Genomic DNA, 11,849 nt, shown 5'->3' on the forward strand with positions numbered 1-11,849 from the left:
ATTACTGCAATGTGAAGTCCAAACCATAGACTCTGAACATTTAGAGTAATGCTATGCTTCGAACACACCGACTGGGTCATTGCGCAAAATAGGTCGCAGAATCATCAAGATATGTGTGTAACAAAAGTTCAACATTCACCTTCTGCCTCTGCAACGCAATGCTGCAAGGCAAACGCAGCGTTCAATTGGAAATGAGTGTACTTCTGGTGTACCAAAACGCCCTAACACAGTCGGTGTGTTTGAAGCGACAGCCTACAATCTAATTAACATAATTTAAAAATCCCCATCAAAATCAGTCTGCTTATGCTAGAGATAATTTTTTTTGCCTGGGCTGCACGATGATTTACAAGAAATCACCTGACTAGAAAGCAACAACGTTCTTACGCCCCACAGTGCTATAAAACGTCGGCTGCATCTCCAATTGTAGACATACGACTCTAGATACCCAGCTCAACAGGCAGGCAAAGGTAAGGACGTCTATAAAGTTACTCATACTAGGCATAAGCCTGAGCCACATTCTTTTTGCATGTTTTGATGCAACAAATGGGTTTTCTTGCCAAATGGACATTAACAAAATGAAGAATGACTAAGTTTATTAACTGTGAAACGTTTTATTTTACAACAATTCATTTTATACAAATCCTTCTCTAATAGGTTTATTGTAACAATAGAGTAACTAATGAATACATGTCATTTGTAAATGAATGCATTATTATGTCAGTATTATGATGTAGGCATTATGATGTAGGCGTTATGCACATTCCTAAAACGGGACTAATATGGACTTATTACACATACTGCACTTAAATTAATTTCTGACAATGAATTCTATAATTTTGCTGCCTTCACTATAAAAGCTCTCTTACCTTTTTTAAAGCTAGACTCTTTAATTGAAACAATAACAAAGCGTCCTCCTCACCCCTGATGCTAAAACGCTAAGGGGTGGAGCTGGAGAAATGTAAACACTCTCAAATTCATAGACTGAGATATGGATTGACTGAGATTTATGGTGGATTGCACCAACATGGATTAACTCTTAAACTGAGTTAAATCAAGCTTTGTATATTAATCTTGTTGCACCAAACTTTAAACCTAGTTTTAAATTACTCCTAATTGTAATCGTTCTTCTAAACTAAGTTTAAGTTTTACTTGAAACTAAAATCACATTTTATCTTGTTACTCCATTGTTTTTAAATCAAATTTAAATGTAGTTTAGATTAAATCTAAACTGTTTGAGGTTGAAGTGAATCAAAGGTCGGTGTTGTGTTTTTCGTGTAACAAGGTGTTTTGCTCATGTGGCCTCATGTATTGTCAACTAGCCAGCTAACTAATTTGACAAAATAATTTATTTCATCAGCCTGATCTGAAAACTCACTGGTTTGGTGCTGGTTTGTTTCCATAGAAATATAATTTGAACATATTGCTAATATAATTAGGCAAGTCAGTTAAGAACAAATCCTTATTTTCAATGACGGCCTAGGAACACCTTGTTCAGGAGCAGAACTACAGATGTTTACCTTGTCAGCTCGGGGATTCGATCTTTCAACCTTTCAGTTCCTAGTCCACCGCTCTAACGACTAGGCTACCTGCCACCCCAAATTTAGGCTTCCTGCTACTACTTCATAGTTTAGTTATTTAACCTTAGATTAACTCATCCATGTTTAAAATTAAGTGGTGCAACACCTCTGATTTATTTTTAACCTAGATGTACAATTTCTGGAATTAGTCTAATCTAAAATGATTATATGTCCATTGCGCTTCCGGTTCACCAGTATGAACGAAATCACGAACAGCTTTTTTTTGTTCCAGCCCTCAAGAACTGTTGTCAGCTAAAGATGATTATCCGTTTCCATCTGCCCATTTATTGTCTGTATCCAGACGACTTGTCCCCAGAGCTTCGTAAACAATTAATCTATTTCCCTACGGTGTTGAGGCCTGCAAATAAGAAGAATGAGAGGCTCAATTAAATATGTTACAGAACTGCTGTATTTGAAGCACAACTCCCTTCTGCCCAGTTTCCCTGCCTGACGTTGCAAATGCAATAGCTATATTTAACATCCACGTAAGTGTTGCTTCTGCAGAGAGATCATTTTCTAAGCTACATCTCAAAAAATAACTACCTAAGACACACAATGTCTCAGGAAATATTGTCTGGGTTGGCAATATTCAGTATAGAAAGCAGTCAGGTCTGCAACCTGGACCTACAGGCAAAACATTTGTACCCAAAATACGGAAACACAACAAACGAGGACTTCAGGACAGCAGGGGAGTCTCTCAAATTAGAATTTAATTGGATTGAAATTACCATGAATATTCCAGCCCGTTTGTGTAGGCTGTTAGCCATATAAAACCTGCTGAGTTCAACAATACATAGGAGCTGAATTTATCCTCAAGCCGACTACTTTATACCTCAGTGTTAGGCTGTTTGATGTGTTATTGTTATAAAATGTTTATAAATAGCAGCTAAATATGGAATAGAGTTATAGATGTTGCACTGCATAATGAAACAATTCCCAGTAAGCTAGTGTTTTGAGGGTGTATTATTTGTCTCTAATAGACTGGTTTTACTCACAACTTTCTATACAAACTGGAAGAGAGGGTGATGTCATGAAGGTTCAGGTGGCCTATGCAGAGAGTTGTATACTCAACAAAATAAACAATAGATTAGCTGATTAGTATGCTGTTGCATTGAACATTTATTTAATAATCTGCGATGTTTGAATTCCCAACTTTAATTACTGAATAAGTAATTACATTATTGTCAGCAGTCTAACAATGGCAGCATTGTTATACCGTGTTTAGCTTTGTGAAATGTTAGGCTTAACATGAGAAAATGACAACCAAATAAGCCTAAAAATTAATCTATTAGCTAAAGCAAAGCTAAAACCTGGCACCACCGAAAGCCTTCGTCGATTTGATAGGCATGTTGAAATGTAAGAACCATGGACGGTGGTCAGTAGTCTATAATTCATGGAAGGTGAGGTTGGGCTGGTGTCGCCTACTGGTTAAATTCGTGTCTTTTCGCACGAATTAAGTAGCACATAAATTCGTGTATTTTCGAACGATTTGAACCACACAAAAATGCACAAAAACGCACGCAATCTTCTGAAATACATTTTGTACATTTATGCGCGAATTGAATGTGAGGTTGGCCTGATAATTCAATTACGAGATCCAGGAAGATAGCGGCGAGTGCAGACGAGAAACTTGCTCTGAGTAACCTTCATTTTTATCCCTCTCAAATTTACTTCAATGCAACAAATATTGGCTTATAGTAAACACAATAAAGAACAACGCTTAGTTGACCGCTAATTTGATCTGAAACTTGGACATTTTGAAGAAAACATTTGCGAAAAAGCAAAGGGAGGAGAAGGCAGTTGCTAGCTGACCACTCAAACATCGGAGAAAAACCGCCACCTGACTCCTCAGGAGAAGACATGGAGGAATCTGGACACTCGGCTGATTCTGAAAATCCAGTCAATAGTCCCGCACCCAAAAAGACACAGAAATAATTGTCTTTGCGCGAACTCCAGGTCAACATAATCGATGCTGTCTCTGCAAAGATAAACGAAAGAGACGATGGTCTGGTGAAAATGATACGCGAAAACACATAAAAAATCAGCAAACTGAGCGTTCTAGTTTTGAATTGTGGTGTTATGGTTTACAAGTTAAGACTTCTGTTAATACATATACATGAAGCAACTTTTTATAGAGAGGGTATAGTTGAGTTTGCATAGTATTTTTCCTTCTGTTCTATATGGACTTGAAGTTTATGTCAATCAATGCCAGGGGGATACGAAACCTGTTGAAGAGAAAAGTTATTTTTTTTGTTTTGTAAGGACTACAACGCAGATCTTGTATTCGTTCAAGAAACACATTCATGCAAAGAGGACTATAACTATTGGATAAATCAATGGGGCCGTGTCATTCTTTGGCCCACGGGACTAATCATTCAACTGAGGTTGCAATTTATGCACACAATTTCAAAGGGAAATGTGTGTTTACTCAAATGGACACGGATGGACATGTAATGGACAGATTATTTGTGTTGTGTAATGTATATGGATACTGTTCTAGTCCTCCAAATAACTTACTTCTAGAGGAAATTGAGGAAATTCTGAAAAGTCTTCTGAGAAAATATCCATCCAGTCAGATTATAGTTGGTGGAGATTTTAATATGGTTTATTCTGATGATATTGATAGATTGCCCCATAGGCCTAACATTGGTATGAACAAGTTGGTGAATTTCTGCCAAAGCCTGGACTTAATTGACAAATGGAGAGTTAATAACCCTGGAGAGAAACAGTACACATGGAGTAATAGAGATCGTTCACTACAATGAAGAATTGACTTGTGGGTGATAACCTCTAGTCTTGAGCCCAACACAGTAGAGGTCAAAATACTGCCTGCAGTCCTGACGGATCATAAAGTCTTATGGCTGACTGTTAGAATGTGCAGTCATGATGGTAAGAAATACTCTGGTGGTTATTGGAAATTAAATAACTCATTGTTATTGCATGATTATTTAAAAAATGGGATTAAGAATCTAATTTATGTTTACTGGATTTTAGATTAGCTTTGGATATTGTGAAGCAGTTCTCCAAAATTTCAGATTTGGTATTAAATCTTTCCAAATGTGAGGTGTTTGTTCTGAAAGGAGCTGTCAATCCAGCAGATTGTATCATCTCTGAAAAAGATACTGTAACCTACCTCGGTATAAAGATTACCAAAAACCTCAAGGCTGTGAATGTTCTTAATTTGAACCCTGTAACTGAATCTGTCAACAACACAAATATCCTCATGGTTAGGGAGGGATTTGAGTTTATTTTATTTATTTTTTATTTCACCTTTATTTAACCAGGTAGGCTAGTTGAGAACAACTTCTCATTTGCAACTGCGACCTGGCCAAGATAAAGCATAGCAGTGTGAACAGACAACAACACAGAGTTACACATGGAATAAACAATAAACAATAAACAAGTCAATAACATAGTAGAAAAAAAAGAATCTACTGTATATACATTGTGTGCAAAAGGCATGAGGAGGTAGGCAATAAATAGGCCATAAGGGTGAATAATTACAATGTAGCAGATTAACACTGGAGTGATAAATGATCAGATGAACATGTGCAGATAGAGATGCTGGTGTGCAAAAGAGCAGAAAAGTAAATAAAAAACAGTATGGGGATGAGGTAGGTAAATTGGGTGGGCTATATACCGATGGACTATGTACAGCTGCAGCGATCAGTTAGCTGCTCAGATAGCAGATGTTTAAAGTTGGTGAGGGAGATAAAAGTCTCCAACTTCAGAGATTTTTGCAATTCGTTCCACTCGCAGGCAGCAGAGAACTGGAAGGAAACGCGGCCAAATGAGGTTTTGGCTTTAGGGAGGATCAGTGAAATACACATGAGTCTTCAAGGAAGAGTGCCTTTATCCAAAGCCGAGTGGCTATCTTGTGCATCCTATCTTTTTTCATCTATTGACATTCCCAAATCCACTTGCTGTACCTTAGATAGGCTATTGTACAACTTCATATTGAAAAACAAGCCACATCAGATAATAAGAGATGTTATCACCAACAGGGTTTGTGATGGCGGTCTAAATGTCTTAGACTCCACTCTCTTCAATCCGATATCAAAAATCAACTGGCTTAAAAGGTACATAAAAAATCCTCAAAGTTTCTGGAATATTATACCTCATTTTGTTTTTCAGAAGCTAGGAAGGCTTCATATTTTACTACAATGTCCATATATTGTGGGTAAACTTCCTGTGAAATTGGCGGCTTTTCACCAGCAGGCTTTAATGTGCTGGGATTTGTTGTATAAACACAACTTTTCACCTCATAAATGTTTTATATGTAATAATGGGTCGATATTACATAGAAACAAGATGCTATTTTACCGTAACTGGTTGTCGAAAAACATTGTCCTTGTCAGCCAATTAGTATGAGTGGGAATCTATTTACGCGAAGATCATTTATGGAAAGATACAACTTTAAGGTTTCAAGCAAGGAATATGACGCGTTTATAAAAGTGGGATAAAATCTTTACTTCAGAATAATGCATATTTTGGAATATCTCATATTGTAAGCGATATCAAGGTGAATAGCATAGGTTTACTAGATAAGAAATTCAACAATCGTTTATTAAGGGATATTTTCTACAGGAAGTCTATTCCCTCTGCGATATTTTGTTGGGCTTCATCATTTGATGTAAACTGCCGCCGTGCTTGGCTCACTGCACACACATTTATGGTGACCAATAAAGTAAAGGAGATCTCCTTTAAGATGATCCATAGATTCTATCCGTGTAATAGCTTGATTTCTAAATATATACCTGATGTTACCAGTGAATGCAATTTTTGTGAACTAGAAACTGAATCGATTGAACACTTATTCTGTCATTGTTTATATAGTGAAGTGTTCTGGACTGATGTAAAACTATTTCTTGGCAACAAAATGCATACAACCATTGAAGTTAGACATATTATTGTACTACACTGATTCCACAATTGAACGTGAGTATGTCATAAATCTCTTTATTTTATTAGGACAATTTTTCAAACACAAAACAGAATTATGAAGAAAAAGGCCCTTTTCTTATTTAAAAAAAAACTTATTTGGATAACTATTTAGAGTCAATAAAATGTATACAAAACAAAATGTCCCCCCAAAAAATGTGCTACATGTTTGTATTTGTAATTATATATCTGTAATATCTGTAATTATATATATATTTATCTTATTTCTTCGTGGAATCCCTCTGGCTGTTCTGTTTATGTTTGGCATGTTACTGTTTAAAATTAATTATTATTTTTTAAATTTCATGATTAGATTTTTTTTTATAGGGCGGGGGCAAATAAACTGCCTCGTGCCAGTGTCCGAGGCCTAGGGGAATAACACACCTGTTATAAATCAGATACAAACGTGTCATAATGCAGTGCAGGGCCGGCATTAGAACTAATCAGTTGGACAGGCATTTGATTTCCATAGGTTGGCACGTTTTTTTCCCACGGGACCTCCTATGTGTTTAAAATTGTTTTCATCGTATTGTGGCATGAACACAACCAGTCATGATGTTGTTTTCCTCTGATCGTCAAACAAATCACTTGAAAAAGTAGGTTTCCTTCAAACGTTCGTCCAAAATGATTCCATCCGAACAATGGACTGTAAACTGCCAACTTTTTCAATTGGCAAGCGGCTGAATCTGGCTCACCTGAGAAAACATCCAGTAAATTCAGAAAATGTTCAGTAAATTCACAATGTTTGTTCTTATATCATTAACAGTTAGCTCTAAGTATAAGCAAGTGCAGGCAAACAGCAAGGAGGACATTGATGTCTGTATCCACTGTTGAAAATCTAATGGTCTGTGCACCCTTTTGAAAGGCGTCTTAGATGAACAGTGGTGGAAAATGTATCCAATTGTCATACTTGAGTAAAAGTAAAGACACCTTAATAAAAAATGACTCAAGTAAAAGTGAAAGTCCCCCAGTAAAATATTACTTGAGTAAAAGTCTAAAAGTTTTTGGTTTTAATTATACTTTAGTATCAAAAGTAAAAATACAATTGCAAATAATTTGAGATTCCTTATGTTAAGCAAACCCGTTGGCGCCATATTCTTGTTTTTTTAGCCAGGGGCTATCTCCAACACTCAGACATAATTTACAAACGAAGCATGTGTGTTTAGTGAGTCCGCCAGATCAGAGGCAGTAGGGATGACCAGGGATGTTCTCTTGATAAGTGTGTGCATTAGACCATTTTCCTGTCCTGCTAAGCATTAAAATTGTAACGAGTACTTTTGGGTGTCAGGGAAAATGCATGGAGTAAAAAGTAAATTATTTTCTTTAGAAATGTAGTGAATTAAAAGTACAAGTTATCAAAAATATAAATAGTAAAGTACAGATACCCCAAAAAACTACTTAAGTAGTAATTTAAAGTATTTTTTACGTACTTTACACCACGCTCTTGTGTGTGCCTCTTCCTGGTCTCATTCCAGCATTGATGTCAGAGAGCCATTTGAAACCACAGACATTTTGAAAAGCTCCAGTTTGTTGTTAGGGTTTCTGAGAAAGTCAGAGAACTTCCATGGAAGTTGGTTGTCTCCCAAACTTGAGAGTCTTTAGACTATCTTATTTGTATGTGTCCCACACAATATTGGTGCTATTTCAGTTTTTCAACTGATGCTCAACCCAAGGCAGAAAGACTACTGCCATATTCGGCCAAATGTAGAAACTATGTATGTAGGCAAGGAACGGACAATGACAGTTCCGTCAATGGTGTTTCCTTGATTTTGGCAGTTACCTGTAGATAACATCATTGTTTATTTGCTTAGAGTTTGTATTTTATAGACAAAAAAATATTAGTCTAAGAAGCTATGAGAGACTTCACACTTCTCTCTACAGAAACAACATTTCCTTTTTCATCCAACAGAGACCCTGATTTCTCTGGTTGGAAAGACTGTTCCTTGGAAAAGATTGGCAGCACTCCAAAACCCAAACATGACTGGTGAGTACTTAGTCTACAATAATCGGTTTATTTGTTTAATGTGTTTTCACAAAATAATGTTTTATTACATTATTAATACATTTGATTAAAAATGAATGTAGGCTTGAAACTTAATTTATAGATAATGTCCTTGTTAATTTGCTAACAGTTCATATTCTATAAACCATCAATGTTTAATAAGTAATGTGAGACTGATCATATCAGTAGCTATTCTGTATGATGACCAAACAGAAAGAACATCAGACTTCTTTCTACAGTAACAACATGTCTTTCTTATCCAACAGAACAAAATAAAGAGGTCCGGATTGTTCTGGTTGGAAAGATTGGTTCTGGGAAGAGCGCAACAGGAAACGCCATCCTGGGGAGAAAAGCGTTTGAATCCAAAATGTCCTCTATTTCTGTGACATCCTCAAGTAAAAAGAAAAGAGGAAATGTGGGAGGGCAACATGTAGCTGTCATCGACACACCAGGCTTGTTTGACACCAAGTTAACACAGGAGGAAGCACTGAAAGAGATCTCACAGTGCCTGCTATTCTCCGCTCCTGGTCCCCATGTGTTCCTGGTTGTTCTCAAGCTGGGAGGATTCACTGAAGAGCAGCAGGAAATTGTGAAGATGATCCAGACATTATTTGGTGATGAAGCATCGAAATACACCATGGTTGTCTTCACACATGGAGACCTTCTTGATGATGTAACAATTGAAGACTTCCTGCATGGAAATCCCAAACTGGAAAGTTTCATTACCAAATGTAATGGGGGATATCATGTCTTCAAAAACAAAGATCAGAATCCCTCCCAGGTCCCTGAGCTCCTTGAGAAGATAAACAAGATGGTGACGATGAACGGAGGAAACCACTACACCACTGAGATGTTCCAGGAGGCTGAGAGAGTGATTGAAGAAGAGAAGAACAGGATCTTGAGAGAGAATGAAGAGAAGATACACAAAGAGAGGGAAGAACTGAAGGCAACGTTTGAAGGAGTGTGTCTAAGAGAAGAAGTAGAGAAGCTGGGGATAAAACAGGAAAGAAAAGCTAGAAAGAATGCTGAGAAATTTAGCAAAATGGGAACAGGTGCTACAATCGGAGCGGCTTTGGGAACATTTGGAGGCCCAGTTGGTATGTCAGTTGGTGCAGCAGTGGGAGCTGCAGTGGGAGCTGGAGCATGCAGTACTCAATGAGAGTCCGTAGATAACAGTGCTGTACCTTCTACAAGTTGTTTGACTTCATTACTTGATATTGAAAGCTTCCTCTATATACACAGAGTCAACACAACATATGTTATTGTAGCCTACATTAAAAATGATACTCAGGGGGTTGATGAACACATATTTAGCTGTTTTTGTTATTATGTTTTACTGATCACAAGAAAAGGTTGTTGTATTGAGGTAGATTTTATTAGGAGTAACAGACACCTGCAAAAGATGGGAGGCACTCACTAATAAAGTATTACTTATATGTATTATTAACACTCACTAATAAAGTATTACTTAGATGTATTGTTAACACTCACTAATGAAGTATTACTTATATGTATTATTAACACTCACTAATGAAGTATTACTTATATGTATTATTAACACTCACTAATGAAGTATTACTTAGATGTATTATTAACACTCACAATGGACACATTTCAGCCATCAAGCATTTCCCTTTTGGACATAATGTCATTAATTACATCATCCATGTGATAATTCTGTATTGTGTTGTTCTTATGACCTCACAGAACCATGGTTCTCATAATTGAAAGAACGCCTCATTATCCACTATGCACCACAGTCAATTTATCCCCTCATGTTGCATGAACTTAAACTTGATGCATTACTGACACTTTGAAGTCAACACATAAGTGTCTAAAGGGCAGGGAGTTCTAATGCAAAGACCCATTTTCTATCAAATCATGTGACTTAGGCTTCTAAATCACACTCAAAGAGATGGCAGCATAACAGGAAGGATAGACCTAAAGGGGAAGTAACATTTCTGAAGAAGAGGTGGGAATATTGTGTATTAATGGTCTTCTTCAAATCTCTGTGTTTTGAGTAGAAGTTTTTTTCACCACCCGTAAAGGTAGGAATGGTGCTGGTAACGGGCAGGAAGTTGAAATGTAAAATCATGTGAATTAAGCTGCACTTACGTATGTCATATTATCAGAATATATTGTTTCTGTTCACACACATTTTGGATAAAATTGTTTAATCAACCAAAAAAACAATAAACCACGGATTGCTGTAAACAGGCAACAAGATCCTGACCAACTTAATCAACATGAACATAATAGCCTCATGTGATCCCCTGGTCAAACACACACAACCAGACATTGATTGGTTGATTAGAGACAGCTTGTTTCAATTGCAGAACATTTCCTACCTGCAGCAACACTGGTGGATATTGCTGGAAATACCAGTAAAAACACTGTACCTCCATTGCGTCTCCAAACAGCAGGGACCTTCCCATTTGGCTCTGTTCAAAAGTAGTGCAAAATATAGGGAATAGAGTGTCATTTCAGACACAACCAGTCAGTCAGCCTCAACAGGAACAATCAGCCTTATAAAACCAAGAGTACAGCATACAGAAATGGTGTGTTACAAAACAGTATATGTTGTTGGGTTAGCTGTCACTCAAACTTTAACTGATTAACATTCTGACATGTCTTAAATAGTATGTTGTTCAGCCAGTGTCCACCGAGTGTCTTCTCACTGTCACTAGAGTCCTCCTGTCCTGCTTATATTCACATTACTGAATGTTAAGAGTAGTACTGCAGTTACACATATATACACTGTGTAATATACTGCATTGTGTGGGGAGATATAGGTAACAAGTTACAGTATTGAGTTGTGGGTATAATCATCCAAGGAACTCTGAACAAATTGCTCAGATAATTGTTATACTAACATGTTTTCAATATCAATTATTAGTAGACATATTGGTTATTAGTCAACTTGCTTTTGTCTTGATTAGTTTGCTACTGATTAATAACAGGATCTAACAAATGCGGTTTGAAATGACCAAAGGATTTAAACAGAATACAATGTACTATGAGTATTGTGCAAGTTGGCATATGTTCTTATTCAATTCAAAATAAACATAGATCTTTTTCTACTCCAAAGTATTGTTGCGTTGTGTTATTCTGAATTGTGTCCATACTTTTTTTTATTAGTCATCTCAGGGATCATACTCAGTCATGTACACTACCAGTCAAAAGGTTGCACACACCTACTCATTCAAGGGTTCTTCTTTATTTGTACTATTTATACAATGTGGAATAATAGTGAAGACATTAAAACAATGAAATAACACATACAGTTGAAGTCGGAAGTTTACATACACTTAGGTTGGAGTCATTAAAAC

The 11,849-nt window shown here is 36.7% G+C and overlaps 1 protein-coding gene across 1 annotated transcript; it reads left to right on the plus strand.

Moving 5' to 3' along the window:
* Positions 1-442: 442 nt before the first annotated feature.
* LOC110534578 (GTPase IMAP family member 9) lies at positions 443-11,607 on the plus strand. The gene is made up of 3 exons (XM_090210149.1): positions 443-467; positions 8,428-8,502; positions 8,787-11,607. The coding sequence occupies exons 2-3, from the start codon at positions 8,496-8,498 to the stop codon at positions 9,677-9,679; spliced, it is 900 nt and encodes a 299-aa protein (XP_090066275.1). The 5' UTR covers positions 443-467; positions 8,428-8,495; the 3' UTR covers positions 9,680-11,607.
* The last annotated feature ends 242 nt before the right edge of the window (positions 11,608-11,849 follow it).

Source organism: Oncorhynchus mykiss, chromosome 19 (assembly GCF_057628025.1).
Source record: "Oncorhynchus mykiss isolate SJ-2025 chromosome 19, ASM5762802v1, whole genome shotgun sequence".
In the NCBI taxonomy this organism is placed as follows: domain Eukaryota; kingdom Metazoa; phylum Chordata; class Actinopteri; order Salmoniformes; family Salmonidae; genus Oncorhynchus; species Oncorhynchus mykiss.